This window comes from Dipodomys merriami, unplaced genomic scaffold, assembly GCF_024711535.1.
Source record: "Dipodomys merriami isolate MVZ:Mamm:240054 unplaced genomic scaffold, mDipMer1.0.p SCAF_51, whole genome shotgun sequence".
Taxonomy (NCBI): domain Eukaryota; kingdom Metazoa; phylum Chordata; class Mammalia; order Rodentia; family Heteromyidae; genus Dipodomys; species Dipodomys merriami.
In genome coordinates this window covers 10,813,187-10,836,339 of record NW_027206080.1, presented here as the reverse complement: position 1 = coordinate 10,836,339, position 23,153 = coordinate 10,813,187, and the positions used below count along the sequence as shown (strand labels likewise).

Below are 23,153 nucleotides of genomic sequence, written 5' to 3'. Positions count from 1 at the left end.
CTCTACTCTTAAGTATTGGTGTCGTATAATAAAATACAAACTCAATGTCTTATAGCTGATCTAATAGTATTGTTTATAATAATACGTGTAAGGGGTGAGGTATAGCTCAATGATAAAGCATTTGACTATAATGTGTGAAGCCGTATATTCAAGCACTATATAAAGTCTGTATATATATATATATATATATATATATATATATAACTATAAAAATTATATAAGTAAAATATAACATTTATAACCCTATAAAATATACAATATCATTTTAATTTCCATTCATTGTAAATAATTTATTTGCCTGGGAAAGATTACCTATGAAAAATGTGTATCTCCTGGCATTACAGGAGACTCAAATTTTGAGTGGTCCAGTCACTACAGCAAAGACTTTAAAAGGATATACTAATACTATGGTGGGAACTTAAACCAATACTATTAGGATAGTGATGTGAACAGAGAGATGGCAAGTCTTCTTTCTCTTGCTTCAGACTCAATGTGTAGGTTTCAAGGTAGGAAAAATAATAAAGTGAAGGGAGAAAATTTGCCTCATGGAAAAGATGCAAATGAATCAAATGTGCAGGAGGCAGAAGCAGGAAGATACTCCTGTAAGATGGGTCCAGCAAAAGCATGAGACTATCTGAAAAACAAACTAAAAGCAAAAGGATGGGTGACATGACACAAGTGTTAAGAGTGCTTGATTAGCAATTGTGAAGCCCTGAGTTCAATTCTTGGTAACACACACACACACACACACACACACACACACACACACACACACACACACACACACACACACACACACACACACACACACACACACACACACACACACACACACACACACACACACACACACACACACAAAAGTATGGTATGCTGAAACCATTCCGAAACTACATTCTAGCTTTCTGGTCTTTAATCACTCCTGCACACTTTAATAAAACTCCTCTGTTTTTAAATATTGAGGCCTCTTATAATGAAGAACCATGCTGATTTTTCAGCCCTTCTCCCCAGCCCCAGATTGGTTTCTAGTCAAGACACAAAACTTTGTAGCTACGGGCTGGGAAGGTGGCTCAGTGGTAGAGTGCTTGCCTTGCATGCATGAGGCCCTGGGTTCAATTCCTCAGTACCACATACACAGAAAAAGCTGGGAGTGGCGCTGTGGCTCAAGTGGTAGAGCACTAGCCTTGAGCTGAAGAGCTGAGGGACAGCGCCCAGGTCCAGAGTTCAGGCCCACAACTGACAAAAAAAAAAACAACTTTGCAGCTACATTTTGTTCATCTGTCTGTCTTATGCCCTGTACCTTTTCCCCTTTCTTCTCCCTTTAGCTCAGTATTCCAAGCTCATCATCCTAGGAATCTTAGATGAGGTCTCACTTTTTTTCCTGGAGACCTTGCTGACTGTTCCCACTCTCTAATCTGCCTCCTTAACTTCTGGTGTCCTTTCTAGGTCTGTTCTAGCAAAGGCCCTGACTCAGTCCCTTTAGACACTCCAGCTCTCCCGCTCTCATTCTCACTCTGTCTTACCTGTTTGCTGTGATTCAGAGTCCATTGGAACTCCACTTAGTGCTGAGTCCACACACAGGACTCATAACCAGCTCTTCTTTGACCAGGTTTTAGAAGGGAGGATTAAAGTCTAATCCATACACACTTCCATCCCCATTCCAAGTTCTGGAAAGCCAGACAAAGCAAACTTACGCTATTTCTGTTCAAATGTATCCCTTCCCTACCCCAGGAAAGGAAATTCATTCTTCCAGTTGTTCAGCCCAAACCACGACACCATCACTCATTATTTTCCTTCAACTACATCATGTAATGTCATCCTTCCTCAAGTCTTTCAAAATGTAAGCAGGACTAACCCCTCCAGATCTCTACTGTTATCTCTCCATCCCCATCATGGTCGGTATCACCGCCATTTCTCTCCAGACTATTGCTGAAGCTGCTCAACCTGTCCCCTCATTCCACATTTGCACGGTGGCTGGGGTGCTCTTAGAAAAACGTACATCACATTATGGTAGCTTCTGCTCAAGTCATTTCAAGAGCTTCTTATTCAACTCTAAGTAAAATCCAGAGTCCTCATTATGGTCTACAATTGTCTACTCCTCTGATGCATGTCCAGGATAGTGTGTGTGTGTGTGTGTGTGTGTGTGTGTGTGTGTGTGTGTGTGTGTGTGTGTGTGTGTGTGTGTGTGTGTGTGTGTGCTCTTTCTGTGTGTGTGTGTGTGTGTGTGTGTGTGTGTGTGTGTGTGTGTGCTCTTTCTGCCTTGTCTCCCCTGGGATATTAGCTCCTTCTGGAAGAGACTTTCTTTATTTTTGAATTTCCAGTGTCCACAACACTGACCTAGAATATGTCCACAGTAGTGCTCAAATATGCCCAGTGAATCAAAACTCCAGCCTCAGCTTTGTTCAAGACTCTAGGGAAGCTGGGCATCAGTTGGTCACGCCTGTAATCCTAGATACTCAGGAGGCTGAGATCTGAGGATCGCAGTTCAAAGCCAGCCCAGGCAGGAGAGTCCATAAGATTCTTATCTCCAATTAACTACCAGAAAACCAGAAGTTGTGCTGTGGCTCAAGTGGTAGAGCGTTTGCCTTGAGCTGAAAAGCTGAGGGACAGTGCCCAGGCCTAGAGTTCAAGCCCTACAACCGACAAGAAAAAAAAAAAAGACTAGGGATTCATAGCTACCATGTCCATTTCTAGGCCAACAGTCCAAACTATGGACCATCTACATATTTGAAAAGTATCACATTTTCTCTGCTTCTTCCAGCAAACTGATTGCTAGGAGTGTTGAACTTGAGAGCAACCCCGGCTCTCATCCTGAGAATTCCATGGGTATGCTGCAAGCTCTATCATAATGGCTGTCAGAGCCTATGGGGACTGCTGTAACTAAAAGGCCACAAGCCTCTAGGAGAGCCTCTGGCAGGCCACAGTGAAGGTTATCCAAGAGCTCTGGTGAGCACTGGGCCCCAGGGTGTGGTGAGGGTGGTGGTGGTGAGGGAGATCACCCAAGCGCTTTCTGGCTTCCTTTCTGGACCACACACTGTGCTCACCTCTGGTGAGCCCTTTCCACTGGTGCCATCAGTGGCTGGCCTTCTGAATTCATTCCTCCCTTGGAAATCCCCTACTGCCCTTTGTTCGCACTGAGTCTCAAAGATTCCAAGTTCAAGAGTGTGGCTCTGATCCTTGTTGACAAGAGGTTAGAGAAATTATTTTCATTCTCCTTTAAAGAGTCTTCCTTAAAGGGCAGGTTGGAGAAAGTGATTCACAGGCAAGGTACTTAAGAGTTCCTAGTACATTAATTAGCATAACGTAAATGCTTAACAAACGCTGCCAAAAAGTGAAAAAGAAAGGAAGGCCAAAAATAAATGTCAATGGTCAACAGACTTAAACATCTGACACATTTGAAGCAGTTGGTTAGCCACAGAACCGCAGGTGGACTAATGCTTCTCAGTCTCAATGTGTTTACCTACAGAATGGAATTAGGGCTTGCCTCCTGTGACTACTGTGAGGACTAAATCAGATAGATAATAAATAAAAGACTCATACCGTGCCTCTTCTATATAATTGGTGTTAAACATTTAGATATATTAAAACATCAATCACGTATATAAGTTGAATAAGTGATTATATAAATTATATTCTAACTCATTTAATGTAAGATCTCAAAGCTTGCCAAGGTCTTATTATCTCCAGCTGTAAATTTAAAAGTGGAAGAAATATATTTATCTGAAACTATTCTGTGATCCCAACTGACCATTACTTCCAATTAATCTGAAATAGTATTTTCATCATTGAGGTAAAAGACAATTAGAGGTGAAGAGCTCCTGCTTTATGCTCTGTTCTCTGTAACAGTGCATGAAAAACCTGTTGTAAATAAGTCTTAATCTAGAGGAATGACCATTGTTCTGAACCTTAGATTATAACGTTTCTGTTTTGTTGAGGTATCTTTCATCACCAGAAATCTTTAAATAGTTTCAGTATCACAGATAATATAGTCTAAGTTTTTTCACCACAATGCTTTCTCTGTGCGAAGAGGCAAAGCATCACCAACTTGAGGAAGTGGCATAGTAACTGTCATTTTATACAACATTCAAATCTCAGAACCAATTCATATTCTCTTATTCTCACTTGCAGGTACATGGAGAACCTTCTTTCGAAGCCTTTACACCACACACACACACACACACACACACACACACACACACACACACACACACACACACACACACACACACACACACACACACACACACACACACACACTCATTTGCTTAGACTATTACTTGTAGTTTTCCCCCTAGGGAGAAACACAGTTTGGAAACACTATATAGTGTTTGAGCTTTATACAAATGGCTTCACTTGGCCCTACTCAGTTCTGCAGACCAATGTGACTGTTTTTCAGGCTCATGTCTATCCTTCCATCAGCAACGAAAAAGGGAGTCTCATCCCTGATTCAAAGAATCCCAGACAGGAACATCAACCCAGACTCCTTAACCACACATTTGGAATGATTGAGACAAGTGGTGTTAAAAGCAGGGCCCTAAGCTCATCGACTACGTAACACCTTGCGTTATATATGCCTTCCTCTTCTTTGGTGGGTCCTGCACTCAGAAGTCATTATGATCAAGTTGTGCTTTCAATGGAACTCACCCTGATTACTACCCATATCCAATTCTGCCACTCTATTCCCATGGTAATGAAGGTGGGCATGGGGTAAAGCACAGAGTCAACATGACAGATCAACACTCATTTCTCTTCTTATTCCAACCAAGCATAAGTACTATACTATGGCTCTTTTGACCAAACCAAACAGAGAAACAAAAATAATAACCTCTAAATCTATGAAGGGAAAAATGATCTTGTCTCTCTTTTTGAGAAATAACAAAGGGGTGCCAACCAGGAATCTGGTGATCTTTCCCAACTGCTGATCAAATGATAACCAACTCAGAGAGAAATTTCTGAACTCAAAGTCTACATCTCTCATTTGACAATTAGTATATGCTACCATCCATTGTTAATAATCCATCAATGCCCTACCTACCTCATTCAATAGAAAGCAAGTAAGAGCCATTGTAAACCTTAATATTCCCTTCTCTTAAACAAATTAGACATTTTCTGCTATTGGTTACATATGTGACTAGTACATTTACGTAAATGTGTGATTTACATATTATCTTGGTCCCTCCACATTTATGAGGCTTAATAGCACAGTACATGTTCAAGAAATGCTGGCTATTACCTGCTCCCCACCCACCCACATTTTTTTGTGGGGGGGTCTGGTCATGGGGCCTGAACTCTGGGCCTGGGCGCTGTCCCTCAGCTCTTCAGCTCAAGGCTAGCACTCTACCATTTGAGCCACAACACCACTTCCAGATTTTTTTTCCTGCTTAAGTGGTGCTGAGGAATCGAACCCAGGGCCTCATGCATGCAAGGCAAGCGCTATACCACTGAGTCACCTTCCCAGCCCCCCCCCACATTTTTATAAGAGCTTCAACTTCCCCTTGATTTTTTACACCCCTTCCTACAGGGTTGTCTACATTTGCAGAATCCTTTTCCTTTCCAACTCTCATTTCTTATGAGTCATGAATTTCCTTCCATTAGCACCTTGAATACTCACTAAACCTAGACTTGTCTGTTTATGAAGTTAATCCAATGATCACAAGTATTACTGGAGAAAAATATATAAATGCCAGACGATTTCCATCATACATTGGTTATTTCCAGTGTTGGTTGCCTCTCATGCAATTAGGCAATTATTCCTAATGCCCTGAGCCCTACAGTAGCTGGTAACTTCTCCTCTCCTCATACCTCCCTCTCACTATCCACCCTATGCATCTTTCATGAAATTACCTCATTTTTAAGAGGGCTTCTGTTGACATTGACATGGTTGATCTCTTTTCACTGTTCTCTCTTCTGCTTTCTTAGACTTTAATAATCTTCCTATCTTATTAATGCATCTTTGTTTCCCTCATTCTTTTTAGAGTGTCTAGCATTACAAAGTAGCACTATATCTTTAATGTTCTGTCAACAGAATAGGTGTTTAAAAGATACTCACAATTAATGGCTTTGTGTTTACTAATACAGTGACAAATCTCCCAACTTTCTCTCTTTCTGCAGCGGTGACAGTCTTGATGACTGTTTAGCCTCTTCCTGCAAAATTCTGTTGTCTGGGCACCTGTGTCCTGCCTGCTTTCTTTCATGTTACTCTTCTTTCTTGGTTCCTTTATCCACCCTCCTACCCCGCTCCCCCCCTCCCCAACAGTCTGCCTGTTATATTTGAGGCTTTCCAAGCATTTAGCTTTATCAGTTTTCCCCCCATTTTCACTGGGCATCTCCTTCATTCCAAAAGGTTCAATATTACTCATTTCCCTGACAATTTCCACATGTATCCTATTTCCCTCCTAAATTCCAAACGTGAACTTCTAATTATCTATTGTACACCTGACCTTACAAGCCAATGCTTCGGGGTGCTCCCAAGGTGACTTCCTCTGTACCCTCCAGGTATCTTCCAGGTCTTGGCTGCAGTCACCAAAAGGAAGCCACCCTGATCCCCTGAGTGAATGCATTGCTCCCTGCTCTTCTCCAGCTACTCTATCCTCTTGCTTCCACAGCACACACCATTCTCTGAAATTATCTAATTGATTTGTTTTTCCACTGCTTGCCCCTGTCTCTCCTCTTGAAGACAAGTTCCACCAAGACAGGCCAGTGACTTGTTCCCTGTGTAAGGCTGGGGGCCTACAAGCCCATTAGGAACCTAGCAAGACAGACATGTGTGGAATGAATAAACAAATGTGCTCTCTTAAGAAGGAAAGGTCCTGCTGTTGAACTAAGAATCAAGTCACACATTTCAACCTGAATAGTTCTGTTTGAATAGGAGGTGTTCCTTCCCCAACCTACTCCTTCTAATTCAGTCCATTCATTTTCATAAACAGATTATCTGTGAATTACACTTAGAGCTCTGGAAAGAGAATCTTAATGGCAAATGAGTTCCACCCCCAACACTTACCACCTTCTCATCTGATGGATGCCTGACACGTCTGCATGACACCACAGTCTTAATCACCAAGGTCTGACTGGGTTGGGGGACTCAGAGAGGAGTACCCTCTAGCTGCTACCTCAGGGACTTTCAGGGTTACAGAGGCTCAGGTTTGTCCCATCCTGGCACACGTGGATATTTCACACACAACCTCTCCAATTCATCTCCCTTTACCGAGGGGGCTTAGGACAGTTCTGGGGCGCTAGCTTGTCCCAGTGTCTGGACAGAGAGCTCTGGGCCTAGGCTCAAAGGCTTCCAAGCTCCAGCTCCATCCATCTGCACTGCTCTATGGCCTAGCTGCCTTCGAGAAGCCTCGGGATCTTTTCGGTAAACAAAACTTGAAGCCTGCCCGGAAAGAATCAGGAAGCAGCGCAAATGGGAAGACAGACAGAGGAGCCCGCGGGGGTCTTCGCAGACCCGCGGGTGGGGAGGGGTCGGATCGGATCGCGGTGGGGCGGGGGCCGCCTGGGCTGGAGGACACCAGCGATCCCCGCCAGCTCCAAGAACAAAGCCACTGGTCTGCTCTCACCGGAACGCGCACGCCCGGCACCGCATCTGCGGGGGAGGGTGCCCAGGGGGAGGACGGGGAGGGGGAGCACCCGGCCGGGCCCCGAAATCGGAGTTTGCATTTACCACGACGCCTCGCCCGTAATCTGGCGCCTCGTCGCTGCTCCAGGCCATGGTTCTCCCGGGGAACGCGGGAAGGACAGTCGCGCGCGGGAAGCCTGCGGTGGGGGATGGGACGTGGGAACGCCGACCGGGCCGCCCCGCCCCCCCAGGCCAGCAGGCGGGAAAGCCGCGCCTCGGCCGGGCTCCAGCCCGCGGCCGCCGCGTCCCCGCCCCCGCCGGGCCCGGAGGCGCGGGGCGCCGGGCGGGGGGCGCCCGAGCCCGCGGCGGTGGCGGCGGAGGCGGTGGCGCGGGGAGCAGCTGCGGGGCCGCCCGCCCCACCTGAGCGCAGGGCCCCGGGGCGCGTCCCTGACGGCCGCCGCTGGCTCCGCGCCCCCAGCTGCACCCGGGGAGGAGCGGGCGGCCCCGAGGCTCGCGCTCCCCGGGAAGAGCCAGCATTCTCTGCGCCCCGGTCCCCTGCCTTCCCGGAGGAGTCGCTCCAGCTCCCGGGCTGGCAATCCTTTTTGACAGCCGCTTTGGATGGGCTGGTTTATTCTTCATACTCAAGCGGTGCTATGGACTCCATTGATTGATTGATTGATTGATTGATGGCTTTCACCTTCGATCAGATCCAAAGCGCTGTTCGTCAGGCCTTTCCTCGCTGCTGCCTTTGAGGAAGGGGACAAGGGCTTCATCGTCCCCAGAAACATGGGGCCAGAAGTTAATTGTCTCAGCAATCGCTCTCCACCGATTAGAAATCCTTACTTTACGCATCTGTTGTGTAAACCCAGCTTCCAGACCCAGTTGACACCGAACCCAATTCCCCGGGTTCTTTGTCCTTTCCTACAGTGTCCTGCTTTGACTTTATCTGTATCCATTGCCCTGGCCTGGCCTCTGACATCCTTCCAGAGGCTTCTACAGCTGTCCCCTCCCCACCCCCACCCCCCTTAAAAGATTCGTGGTCTGAGGAAGGAGCTCAGGGGTAGAATACCTGCCAAGACCCTAGGTTCCATTCCTAGCACTGAAGCAAACAAGGTTGATTCTCTGCTTTTCAACTGAAATCAAGTGCTATAGTTTTAAGTCTTTGGATTCTGGCACTCCAGCAAGAGGAATGCTGATTGGGCCTGGATAGAGAGGAAATAGTTATCAATCAGTTCATGCTGTCCTAGGTTTGAAAAATATTAGTTATCCAGATGCGGCACCTAGGCCAGCCTTGGCTGTCGGTACCTCTTCTAAATGTCAGCACAGTTGGAAGAAGGTGGACCCAACATGGACCCCAGTGCTTTCTGACTGGTTCAAGAAGGGGTGATGTCCAGTGCACAAACAACGACTCGCAGTCATTGCTAGAGGTCCTTATTTGTGAGCCACTTTTAAAAAATAGTTTGCCCTGTTTTCATGATCAAACACCAGGCCCAGGAAATATTCACAATATTTTACTAACATTTCTGGAAAATGAAAAGTGCTCTCATAATAGTAACAGTCATACTTGAGAGTTAATGGGATTGTCTCAAGGAGCTGGCCCCCACTTTGCACCACAGTTATGGTGCAGAAGGTCTGCAGAGTTCTCAGGGGTCTGCACTGCTCAGGGGCACCCAGAAGTTGTGCTGTGGCTACACTCTAGGGTAGCTGGAATGTCTAACTGCTTCAATGTCAGACCTCCCTAGTAGGTCCTCTGTGGATGTAAGGGCCAGATACGGCCACAGATGACAGGGGTGGGATATAGCTCATTGATAGCCACTTGTTTTCGATGCTCAAGGTCTTGAGTTCAATCCCTCACACACACACACACACACACACACACACACACACACACACACACACACACAATGCTACTGTAGTATTGGTACTTTAGGATAAAAATAAATAAATAAATAAAAACAAGCAAATCTGGCCTCAGCCAAGCTACTGTGGATGATACAGGGAAATGGTAAATCAAAAATGTTTTCCCTCTTGGACACACCATCAGTTTAAACCTAAAATCCAATAGGTGCACAGTGAAAAATGTAACTTGCTTGAGAGACAACAGGACCTTCAAGAACAGCCAGCATAGACCTGTATAGGATATCCTATAAAACACAGAAGGTTGACAAATAGTTTTTGGAAACGGAATTGTTGTTATTTACCATTTCCTATATGATCATATTTTGTGCTATTTGATTATACTTCAATACATTGAACAGCAACAACGATGCATAAGATGTGATATCACAATTAGTATTTGCAAAGACCAGCATTGGAGAATAATAACTCATCTGTCTGGGTTTTATGAAGATTTGTAGACCATTTTCCTTTTGCCTGTAGATCACTTTGCCTCCCCATAGGTGGAACCACAGAAGTATACCACCAGGCTTGACTTTTTTGTTAAGATGGGGGTCTTACCAACATTTTCCCACAAGTCAGTGTCTTCAATGTCTCTCTCCAAAGTAGAGTGTTGGTATTACAGGCATGAGCCTTTAATATTCACCCTGAAAATTTTAAAATCCCAAATATATGTTACATACCCAGCACATTAACTTTGGATTAGGCTTCTAATTTTTCTGGTAACAACCCATATAACTTCAATCAATGAATCTAAGTCAGCTAAAACAATATAAAATGCTTCAATTTTCTCACTTGTAAAAGGGCACAAACCTTTTCTTCTCTTATATGACAAAGAGATTAACACGAGGCCAGTAAGAAATCCTTTGTAAAATGCTAGAAAACCATAAAGTGTTATTAACCTGAGGTACTGTGAAAAATGCATACCCAAATGTTGATAAAATTATCCCAATAATAAGGAATTGCTTTTTTAAATTAATATAAGATGGCCAATGAGAGACACTTAACAATCTAGGGACAAATGAAACCGGTAAAAGAATGGATACAAACAATAAGAAAATTATTAAAACAATGAAATTCTATATTAAAAAATGAGAATCAGACTTCCCAGATTCAAATATTTCTTTGGAGGAATTCTAAGAATAAAGCTAAGCATATTTGCAAAGTTAAAAACTAGGAAATATACCTGCATTTTTCTGGCATTCTCTTTGCAACCCTTTGTGTGTGTGTGTGTGTGTGTGTGTGTGTGTGTATGTGTGTGTGTGTGTGTGCCAGTCCTGGGACTTGAACTCAGGGCCAGGGAACTGTACCTTAGCTTTTTTGCTTAAGGCTAGTATTCTATTAATTCAGCTCCACTTCCAGCTCTTTGCTGGTTAATTAAAGACAAGAGTCTCACAGACCTTCCTACTCAGACTAACTTTGAACCATGATCCTCAGATCTCAGCCTTTTGAGTAGCTAGGATTACAGGCATGAGCCAGCACCACCCAGCCATCTTTATCACCTTTTGGTTATAAGTTTTCTGCATTTCAAATTCTGAAATTATCTTGGGCCAGTACCATGGTGAAAACACAAATATTTAGAGTGAACTGAATTCTCCACCAGACTGGAGACTTTTGGAAGTGCATACTAATCTTTTGACATTTTGGTGATATTTTGGCTTTTTCAATATAAATCTGTTATTGAAGGAACAAGTCAATCTACCTTTCTCATTGTTTCTAGCTAGTTACTCCAAGACACCAAAATGGAAATTCAGAGGGACATTTAATATCTTGAGTCCTAAAACATGAAAATAAATTTTAAAAAACTTTTAGCCTGGGAATTGTGTTGAAATACGTAAACATCTGAAACTTAGTGACTCAGATTGTCAGTCAGAGAGTGGCTGGTTGGAATCTGGATAAAATCCACCGTGGACAAAGGCCAGTAACAATGACGATGATATTTTGCTTTTCTATGCAGCATAAAATGCTTTGTAAATGTTAAAAGTACAAACATAAAAGTGGCGAAAGGATTTTCCTCCAAATATTCAAGTTAAGCAAGAATTTTGCTACAGTTAAAGTAATTTTCCGTCTTTACATAAAAGAAGTATAATTGTAACAAAAACTAACTTAAGCAAAAGCCTAATTAGTATTCAGTACACATAGTAACTTGTCTCTCCTGGCTTCTTGTTTGAAGCAGACTGGACCCAATGTGTATTCTTAGAGTAAAGAAAATAATGGCTCTCAAGTAGTTTTCACAAATAAAGCCAGAAGCTGTGCTCAGAATCAGGTTTTGCATTATTACACTTTCATTAGTAATTGACCTTCCATTGAAGAGCCACGAGGATACATAGATGCCTGTAATGGCAGGTGTGAACAATACCATCAACAGAAAGTGTTGGGCGGCTTCATAATATCCTCCTACTATCTCCCCATCTGACCGGAACAGGAATTGGATAGCTTTAGAGAGAAAGAATAATGTGTCCATGTGTTCTTCCAGATCCCAGAGTCCTGGCAACCATCCTCAACTCTCTTGGCCACCATAAAACAGTCATTGAAAGGACACAGCTGCAGGAACCAAGGAATAAACACTAAATAAATCTACAGAGCTGGAAGCAGAAGTTACCTACATGACTCTAGCCTAGCTCAGAGAGGTTAGGAATGAACAGATTAGCATCTCAAGATGCTATGGCAGTTTATGCAAAATTAATTGGTGCCTCAGCCAGGGCTAAGTTTCCAATGGAAAGATGTCCACTTCAAAACACAAACTAAAACAAAACAAAGCCTCCCAACCCACACAGAAAACAAGGAAGCTTCATTAAGTAGACAGTAACTTTGACTGGTATCCTAAGAAAATGAAGGGCTTCACAGAATGGGAACTAACTGTTTACTCTGTATGGCTATGGCTTCAGATCCAGTTTGATACATATTACCTCTGCTCCAGGTAGCTCCAGATTCTGGATTGGGTTTAGAGTTGTGGTGGAGTAGATTGGGAAAGTGGTTGGGGAAAGGTAGCTTGAGAGTGGAAGAGACTGGGGGGAAAATCAGAGACTGAACATTTATCTGCCTAAAGCAACACTTCTCAGAGTGTATTTTGCTAGATTTGTCTTTACATTTGAAGAAAATATTGCCTTGATTAATGGGGCTTGAAAAACAATGAAAGAAGTGTAAGTTTAACAGACGGTGTTATAGAACTTCTAGAAGCCTTATTATACCAACAACAAGACTTGCAAAATTAAAAAAAAATGTTTTACAAACTTTTTTGAGCATGGAAACATTTTAGGAGGTGTGTGTGTGTGTGTGTGTGTGTGTGTGTGTGTGTGTGTGTGTGTGTGTGTGTGTGTGTGTGTGTGTGTGTGTGTGTGTGTGTGTGTGCTGTTCCTAGGGCTTGACTCAGCCTGGGCTCTGTCTCTGACTCTTTTGCTCAAGATTAGTGCTCTACCACTTGCGCCACAGCTCCACTTCCAGCTTTTTGATGGCTTTCCTGCCCAGGCTGACTTGGAACCCCAATCTTCACATCTCAGCCTCCTGAGTAGCTAGGGTTATAGGCATGAATCACCAACACCTGGCTTATCAGGTAACTTAAATGGACATGTAACTTAAAGGGACAAGCAGTTGGTCTTTTGCAGCCCCTGAAGAACCCCAGATTTTTTAGTCTCAGCAATCTTTTGAGGTGACTTGAATCTTGGTATTTGTCATAGGTAACAAAGAGTTTATTTTCACCTACCTTGCACTCCCATTCTATCTTCAGCTGTCTCACCACACCCTTGTATAAACAAAGTCAGCTTTCTATGTAGCAAAACCAACAGAGGCCAATGTGGGGGTAGTTTCCTTTTTCTATTTCAGTGGCAGTCCAGTGACATGTAGAATAATCTGGTGAATGAACTGAGAAGCACAGCTGGGTGGTTTAACAAGTCATACAAGAAGACTGGCATCCGAGGCTCCTGACTCTTTCCAAACTACTGTCTGTCACATCCAGTCCAATACTAATCCATGGCAGCAACCACAGTGATAAGCCTGTGGTTTGCAAGAGGAAACTTGTTCTTTGTGTTTCTCTGAACTCCACCACTCCTTCACTGGTACCTGTGGTGTTTGTGGTATACCAACCCCAACTGACAGAAGGTCAAATTTGCTAAGTTTTACCTATTCGATACAACTATAAAAATAAAAAAAATAGGCCAGGCAACCCTGGCTCACATCTATAATCCTATTCTCAGGAGGCTGAGAGTTGATGCTCATGGTTCAAAACTAGACTGGGAAGGAAAGTCTGTGAGATTCCCTTTTTTGGGGGGGAGGGAAAGAAGGTAGTTGAATTTTTTATTATATATATATATATATATATATATATGAACATGAACAAAATACATAGAATTAAAGCATTCCATGTACATTTGACTCTAGGAAAAGATTGGTGTTATATTAAAAATCAGAGACTTAATGGTTTGAAAAATAAAGCTTAGAACATTTTTAAATACTACATGGTAGATACAAATTTTGGAATTAAAAAAATTACATTATCAGAATTGTCACATGGTTCTCAACAGCTAACATTTTGCCACCTGTACCGATACATTCAAGTTCTACATTCACCTACACAGGCAGTTCCTAAAATGAAAAAGAGCCTAGCCATTCCTTTGGATCTTAACTATGTTGCCCTCATTATTATTATTATTATTATTATTATTATTATTATTATTATTATTATTATTATTTTGGTCAGTTGTGGGGCCTGAACTCTGGGCCTGGGCGCTGTCCCTCCATTCTTCAGCTCAAGGCTAGCTAGCACTCTACCACTTGAGCCACAGCGCCACTTCCAGCTTTTTCTGCTTATATGGTGCTGAGGAATCGAACCCAGGGCCTCATGCATGCAAGGCAAGCACTCTACCACTGAGCCACATTCCCAGCCCCTATCCTCACTATTTTTGTCAGAACAGCAAAGAAGGATCTGAGATGGGCCTGGGTGATCTTATCCCCTCTATTTCAAGCATAGGATAAGAACAAGATAGGAGACTCAACTCCTTTGACTCCATCTGTAGCTGTCTAGCTGTCTATGACAGCAATGCTCTCCTATCTTTCTCTCAAAGCTAGTCTCTACAATCTCTAATCAAGCTCAAGTGATCCCGAGTCTATTTCTTCCTGACTCTAGACTTAAATGGAGCATTGTAAAATACTCGTGACACAGTGCTTCATGAACCTAGGATTATGAGGTCTTTATGGACTATTTGATAACCCATTTAGATATTAAGAAGGAAAACCACTAAAGTATTAATAGAACTGGCAATCACTGCTTCAGGGAACAAAGCTGTTCACTGATTGTAAAGCTGAAAAAAGCCTGATTGTATTAGTAGTAGTAAGTAACTGAAATATGCATCATTCTTTCTTTCAAGATGGTGACACAGAGATATTCCTCCCTTATTAATATCCTAAATATGGTAAAAAAAAATGCTCCTAAAACTAACCTAATATTTCTTTGTGTATGCCAGTCCTAGGGTTAGAACTCAGGGTCTAGCATTGTCCCTGAGCTTTTGTGCATAAAGCTAGTGTTCTACCACTTTGAGCTGCTGTGCCACTTCTATCTTTGTGTAGTTAATCAGAGATAAAAGTCTGGTGGACTTTCCTGTCTGGTCTGTCTTTGAACTGTGATCCTCAGATCTCAGCCTGCTGAGTAAGCATGAGTCACTGGCACACGGCTGACCTAATATTTTAACTAAGCATGTCTTGGAGATTGGTGTGTTCTTGTTTTTGCAGATTATAAATGTGATATATTTTTGTTAATGACTAAAAGAAAAAAAATAAGAGGGAGGGCCAGCAATATAATTGATATATATTCTTTGAAATAAAAAAAATCCCCGCCCTTCCCCCCTCCCCCCCTCGCCAGGCACAGGTGACTCAGACTACTCAGGAGGCTGAGATCTCCTCAGATCTCAGGTTTGGAAGCCATCCCAGGCAGAAAAGTCCCGATCTCCAATTAACCACTCAAAACCAAAAGTGGTACTGTGGCTCAAAGTGGTAGAGTGCTAACCTTGAGCAAAAGAGATCAGGGACAGCACCCAGTCCCCGAGTTCAAGCCCATGACAGACAAAATAAAAAATCCCCTGGATTTACATGTGAAAAAGTAATCAATACCTATGTTTCATTAAGTGACTAGATTAGGACATGAAAATGGAATACAGGATAAGAACAGCTATTCTTAAAACATAAGAGATACTCATCCCAAATAAAATAGTAAGAGATTAAACAGTTTATCTTCACTTAACTATTAAATATCCATGATTGGATCTATGGCTCAAGTGGTAGAGTGCTAGCCTTGAATAAAAAAGCTCAGGGATAGTATCCAGGCCCGAACTCAAGCCCCAGTATACTCTCTCTCTCCTCACACACTCGCACATGCACACACACAATTAAAAATTAAAGCTACTTTTTTCTGATTTTACTAGTATGTGAAGTTGATTTTAAGCTTGGAAATATAGAGTTACAGTAGTAAAATATAAAAGTATTTAAAATGTGTTGGTATGTTCTTCCAGTTTTGTGATTATGGAAAGTTTATCCTATATGTTTGTGATTAAGTTTTAGACTTAATGAATGGTTTTAGACCTAGCTCTGCATCACACTCCAAATATAATAAACATGTAACACAAGTGTTTTCTCATGTTATAATAAACTAGAAACATTATTTGAAGCAGGAATACCATCATTTATTTAATCATTTCCAGAACACTGGTATTACTCACAAATTTTGGTTTTTATAAACCTATATAAACAAATGTGTATAATAAACCATTTATATGCATTTTAACTAATTTTGGAGATAAAGTCTTCTAGAAATGGAATTTCTAAGCTAGAGGTTTTAAATATTTTAATGCTCTTCATACATATTGCTAAATTTAGCTTACATTTTGTCATATTCAATGAAAAATGTAGTAAATTCTGTAGATTTTTAAATAAAGAATTAATTATATATTATTGTTAAAACACTTTGAGTTGTAAAGGAAAAGAATATTAGCTAACATATGTAAAAGCTTAGTAATTGCAACTAATAGGAAAGTCAATTTGAATTTGTGATTAATTCTCTGTAGAGTACTTTAAAGCAATGCTGTTTTAACATTGAAGTCCATAACTTAATACCCAGACTAATGAAAACTTTATGGTGCTCTGTATCAGGCTTTTGGCTCTAAATCAGAGCAACTCAGCTTTAAAACCAGACTCCAACACCTACCATCTGACCTTGTGCAAGTCTCTTTACTTCTTTGCTTTATTTTCTGAATCTATTCAGTGAAGATAATGTTGATTATTTACTTCATAAAATTATTGTGAGGAATATTTAAAATAGTGTATTAAAAGTGTCAACTATCCCAAAACTGCTCAATAAATTTCATTTAGTATTGAAATTGGCAATACCTATGAAATTAAATGAAAACCCTGGTCAGATGGAATTTTTACATTAATAAAACAAATCAGTTGAGTAGTTCTTTTGAATAAATAAACTTAAAATCTATAAATGTTTCTTTATATAAACAAGTTAGCATTTTCAATGAAGTTATACTTATTTGCTGTATCATCAGCTTGTCTTTTGTAAAAAAAAGTAATGATTATAGCATTTATATGTTTCTACAAGAAAACCTCTTGTTAGTATAGAGGAGGATGGTGATTTAAAGCCTAATTTAAAAACGATTGCTTTATTATCTTCAATTTTATATTGGGATGAAAAATAGCTTTATTTAAAGCTCTTAATGTTCGGACTAACAAATAACAAACAAAATAAGTGCAAAATAAATGGATAGATTTCAAAATCCACAGTTAGTATGGATCAAATTTAAAATTCTAAGTTAAAAATTAAGTTAAAAACATTTTGAAGTGTCTCTAGCGGTAAGGTGGGAGTTATGTGTATTAAAATGTTGCTTGGTATAAATGTGCCTAAAATTCGAGCTTATCTGTTTCCTCACACCATTTGAAATGCTATTTGGTTACTGTGGGAGTGGTTTTCTTGTTTTCTCACTCACCTGATCTTAGACTCTCTATTCTTTCTTAGCTCAACCAAACTCAGATCAACTTTGTCAATATCTAACTTTACCTCTCGGCTTTGAAAAAGATCCTTAAGTTTCTCTGTGGTTCATACCAAATTCCAAAACAGTAAACAATCTTGAGTCACATAGGTGAGAAACTTTGAACACAAAGGTGATTCAAAGGAACAGGAAATTAAAAAAAAAATCCTAGTTTACATAGTCAAGGCCAGATGTTTAACCACAACATAATTTCCTTCACCCTCTAAGATGATTGTCATTGACTTTTCATTCTCAGATTTCTCAGCATATTCAGCAGTCAGCCACAGAATAGACATCCCGATCACCTTTTCCAGAGAATGAAGACATGAGAGATGGCTGACTTGTCTTCTCTATGGGTCTGGGGATTTTGCCAAAGCTTAAGTGATACAAACAGACTGCTGAAAACATTTGTGCACGTCATTCCTGAACTTGATGCCCTGTTAACCTTTTCACCTTTCTATCCAAGTCAGGTGACTCCTCCCCATAGTGGATGTATTAGGAATCCACCCCAAGTCCTTGTGTGTATGTGGCAAGTGCTCTTTCACTGAGCTGTACCTCCAGCCCATCATTACCTTTTATATTTCCATTATTTTGTTTTTCTGGTGTTACCTGTGAACTTTCTGCATTCTTTTCCAACATTTTCCCCTTAAATCTTAAAACTAGTTTGGATATAGCTCCCATAGTATAGAGTGCATGTTTGGTATGCCAGAGTCCCCAGCTCAAGCTTCTGCACAAGTAAAATAAAATTAAAATTAAACGATTTAAACAACAACAAAATAAGCTGGGTGCCACTGGTTCACGTCTATAATCCTAACTAATGAGGAAGCTGAAATCTGATGGTCTTGGTGTGGAGCGAGCCTGGGCAGCCAAATCCAAGAAAATATTATCTACAATTAATGAGCAAAAGCCAGAATAGAGGTGTGGCTCTAATGTTAGTAAACTAGTCTTGGGTAGAAATCTAAAGGGAAGTGCCCAGGCTCTGACTTCAAGCACATCTACCAGCCTACTCCCCACCCAGAAAAGAAAAATTAAAGAAAAAAGAAAGCTGCACGCCAGTGGCTTACGCCTGTAATCCTACCTACTCAGCAGGCTGAGATCTGAGAATCACTATTCAAAGCCAGCCCAAGCAGGAAAGTCTGTGAGACTCTTATCTCCAATAAACCACCAGAAAACCGGAAGTAGCGCTGTGGCTCAAGTGGTAGAGCACTCACCTTGAGCTGAAGAGCTGAGGGACAGCGCCCAGGCCCCACGACGGACCAGAAAAAAAGTAAAAGAAAAGTATTGACCATTGTTTCTGAAGTTACTGTTTAGTTATTTCTGAAACCCTTTTGTGTTCATTTGGAAACATTGAAGCCTAAGTTTCCACTAATTTTTCTTTTTTTTTTTTTTTGGGTCCGGTCGTGGGGCCTGAACTCTGGGCCTGAGCGCTGTCCCTCAGCTCTACAGCTCAAGGCTAGCGCTCTACCACTTGAGCCACAGCGCCACTTCTGGCTTTTTTCTTTTGGGCCTCATGCATGCAAGGCAAGCGCTCTACCACTGAGCCACCTTCCTAGCCCTCACTAATTTTTCTTATCCTTAGAAACATCGGACTTTTTTGAAAGATTTTTTTTCCAAATCTCTTCCTATGTCTTCTTTTCCTTTGTGTAAAAGAAAAATAAAAAGGAAAACTGACATAACCACTGTTTTCACTGTATTTGATGTTGGTATAATTTGGGGAGGGGAAGGGAAAAAAGAAATTGTTTAAATAGGGATACAGGTGGACCCATTGCAACAATGAGATGTACAAGAGGTTATGTCAAAAAACGAACTCTACAACTTTGGGGGTGGGGAGGGGGCTGGGGCGACTGGGAAGATGGGAAGGGATGGGAAAGGGAAACAAAGGAGGAAGCAACAATGCTTGATAAGAAATGTACTCATTACCTTGCTCATGTAATTGTAACCCCTCTGTACGGTATTTTCACAATTAAAAAATTAATTAATTAAAAAATGAATTTTGAAAAACAATGTTGTAAAATGACAGACCACCTAAAATTCCTAAAAGCCAATTTTCTCTTTTGCAGAGAAAACTAAGAAAAATGGCCAAAGATCAAAGAAAAACTCTCCTTTAGACGGCACATTTTTGTGGATGTCTGAAGGTTAGAGGAGAATCTGCAGTCAAAAGCCCTATACAACCCCTGCTATGATGTTTTGCCCTAAGAAGACTGCCTAGAAACTTTGCTGTTGTGATGCCCAGTATGTAAACACCCATACATCTTACCTGGTTTGGGACCAGGGTTTTTCCATAACAGCAACATGGGAATTTGGAGCTGTATGATTCTGAATTGTGAAAGTGTTTTATACATTGTAGACTGCAGCAAAAACACTGACTCTTTACTATTAGGACCTTGAAGTATTTCCAGTTGTAACAGTAAAAAATGATGTCTTCAGAAAGTACTAAATGTCTCTGAAGTAGGAGAAAGCAAAACTGTCCCTAGCAAAAAGCCACTTTCTAGATTAACAGTTACTAAACAGGCCTTGTTCCCTACCCTGTGTTTAGGTGGTCAAAGAAAACTTTAAATTCACCACCAAAAGAACTATAGACAGACAATAGGTCTAGAGACTTCTTAGATATGTAATAATAGAAAAGAGTTTATGAAAAGGGTTTTTTCTTTTATACTTTCTAGACTTGAAAAGCATAAAGAAAAAAACATCATGATTCAAAAATATAGAAATACAAAAAAAAAGTTTATGTCAAAAAGAAAAGCCAGAATTTGGGATTTATGCTTTTTCCCTCCCCACCCCCCACCTTGCTGGTACCAGTGCCTTACATTCTTGCTTGGCTTTTTTTGTTGTTCGTCTTGGGGCTTGAACTCTGGGTCTAGGCGCTATCCCTCAGCTCTTCAACTCAAGGCAAGCGCTCTACCTCTTGAGCCACAGCACCACTTCCGGTTTTCTGGTGGTTTATTGGAGATAAGAGTCTCATGGACTTTCCTGCCTGGGCTGGCTTTGAACTGCTATCCTCATTTCTCAGCCTCCTGAGGAGCTAGGATTACAGGTGTGAGCCACAGGCACCCAGCTCTTGCTTGGCTTTTTAAATCACAGCTGGCACTCAACTACTTGAATCATACCTCCAGTCCTGTACTTATTTTAAAAAAATGGACTCAATCATTTAAAAAAGTTTCTTTTAGGCCTTCAAACTAGGAATTTGTAGTTTATGTCAATAGACTTCAGATGTTTAATATTCTTTCCATTTCATAGGAAATATGAGAGTTGGGAGAATGAGGCACCTACTTAAGACTGTCCATGGTAATATTCTTTGAAATTCATGAGCTTAAAGTAGGATCCCAAACCCAACTTGTTTTTTTTTTTTTTTTAGACTTGCCTCTAACATAGAGTTGTACATGTGATGGTGAGCAAATATTGTTTTGTTTGTTTTGTTTTTTTATTTTTATTTTTTGTGAACATACTGTACAGAGGGGTTACAATTACATGGGTAAGATAATGAGTACATTTCTTATCAAGCATTGCAGCCTCCTCCTTTGTTTACCCTTCTCATGCCTTCCCATCCTCCCTCCCCCCCACCCAATCCTCGCCCCGCGGCCCCTCCCCCCCTGCACCAAAGTTGTAAAGTTCGTTTTCGACATGACAACTTGTACTTCTCATTGTTGTAACGGGTCCACCTGTATCCTTAAATGACTTGTTTTTCCTCTTCTCCACAAATTATACCGACATCAAATATAGTGAAAGCAGGGGTTATACTGTGGGGGAGGGACATACAAAGCAACAAAGAAATAATCTTATAAATGTGTTAGAAACAAATGCATGTAAGAAAAAAACATTTAAATACATATCTAAGGGTTCATTTTCCTAACATCACATTATCTGACCTTTTCTGCTCGACTCATACATATACTAGATATTGCAAATAAGGGAAACCATGGGACCTATGTTTCTTTGGGCTTGGCTTACTTCACTTAATATAATTTTTTCCAAGCCTTTCCATTTCCTAACAAATGGGGCAATGTCATTCTTTCTGATGGAGGCATAGAATTCCATTGTGTATATATACCACATTTTCTTGATCCATTCATCTGCTGAGGGGCATCTGGGTTGGTTCCATATCTTAGCTATGGTAAATAATGCTGCAATAAACATTGTTGTGCTGGTAGCTTTAGTGTGGTCTTGTTTGTAAACATTTGGGTTAATGCCCAAAAGTGGGATTGCTGGGTCATAGGAGAGCTCTATGTGAAGTCTTTTGAGGAACCTCCTTACTACTTTCCAAAGTGGTTGAACAAGTTTACACCAACAATGAAGTAAGGTTCCTTTCTGTCCACATCCCCTCCAGCATCTGTTGTTGTTAGAGTTCTTGATTTTTGCCATTCTAACTGGGGTGAGGTGGTATCTCAATGTTGTTTTGATTTGCATTTCTTTTATGGCTAGGGAGGTTGAGCATTTCTTCATGTGTCTGTTGGCCATCCTTCTTTCTTCTTCAGAGAAGTTTCTCTTTAAGTCTTTAGCCCACTTATTTATTGGGCAGTTGTTTCTTTGAGGATTTGTTGTTGGGGGATTTAATTTTTTGAGTTCCAAGTATATTTTAGATATGAGACCCTTGGCCGTTGTATGGCTAGTGAAGATCTTCTCCCAATCCGTGGGCTTTCTATTGATCTTGATAGCTATGTCCTTTGCCATGCAGAAGCTCTGCAACTTCATGCAATCCCATTTGTCCAACCTTTCTTTGATTTGTTGTGTTTCCGGGTGGTGAGCAAATATTGTAAAGCTGAGCAGCATAGTTGTCCTGGAAAAAAAATCTTCAATGAGCACTTTCAACTGAAATCTACTGTGACCTGTCTCTTGTGATCTTGAGACTTCAGTTTCCCCATGAGAAAAATGAAAAGCACCATAACTTGTGGATATGGGCACTGTGCAGATTACTTTAGTACCAGTATCCCTATTACCATTATATTTCAATGTTCCTCCTTTCGTTCTCTATGTGTGCAACTATTTCTTGGGCACACCTAAGGTCTTGGGGCCACAGCCCTGCTCTGTTTGCTTAGCCTCCATTCTGGGTCCCAGCACTATAGAGAGATCACCAACAGCATTATGTGGTTTTAGGTAATTAAGTTCATGTACTTGATTAAAAAAAAATAACGGAGTCCTCTGACAATGCAGTGTCACTTGAAATATTTTGAAATTTCCCAGTGCTTAGATGTCTATGAACATGGAAAGGGCATTTTTGAAAGTACTAGGGTTGAGTGGAAGAGAGATTAGAGATTAGAGATTGCCTCATCTGGCAAGGATCCCTTTTCCTGGTGCATCCTTGGTCCTTTGTAGGGCTTCCCATTTCATTTTTTTTTTTTTTTTGGTCTGATCATGGGTCCTGAACTCTGGGCCTGGGTGCTGTCCCTCAGCTCTTCAGCTCAAGGCTAGTACTCTACCACTTGAGCCACAGCACCACTTCTGGCTTTTTTCTTTTTGCTTATGTGGTGCTGGGGAATCGAACCCAGGGCCTCGAGCATGCAAGGCAAGTGCTCTACCACTGAGCCACCTTCCCAGCCCCCCCCCATTTCATTTTTTTTTTAATTTTATTTTATTTTATTTGAGACCATACTGTACAGAGGGGCTACAATTACATGGGCAGGATAATGCATACATTTCTTACCAAGCATTGCAGCCTCCTCCTTTGTTTACCCTTCACCTCCCTT

The 23,153-nt window shown here is 41.2% G+C and overlaps 1 protein-coding gene across 3 annotated transcripts in view; it reads right to left on the bottom strand.

Moving 5' to 3' along the window:
* Positions 1–7,787, bottom strand: part of Prtfdc1 (phosphoribosyl transferase domain containing 1) — an 81,478-nt gene extending 73,691 nt beyond the window's left edge. Inside the window, exon 1 of one of the 3 annotated variants that reach the window (XM_069998306.1) lies at positions 7,664–7,787. In XM_069998306.1, coding sequence (XP_069854407.1) covers positions 7,664–7,711 — 48 coding nt within the window. In that variant the 5' untranslated portion in view covers positions 7,712–7,787. The remainder of the gene's footprint in view (positions 1–7,663) is intronic. The other 2 variants (XM_069998305.1, XM_069998304.1) reach the window with 2 other exon arrangements.
* Positions 7,788–23,153: the final 15,366 nt, after the last annotated feature.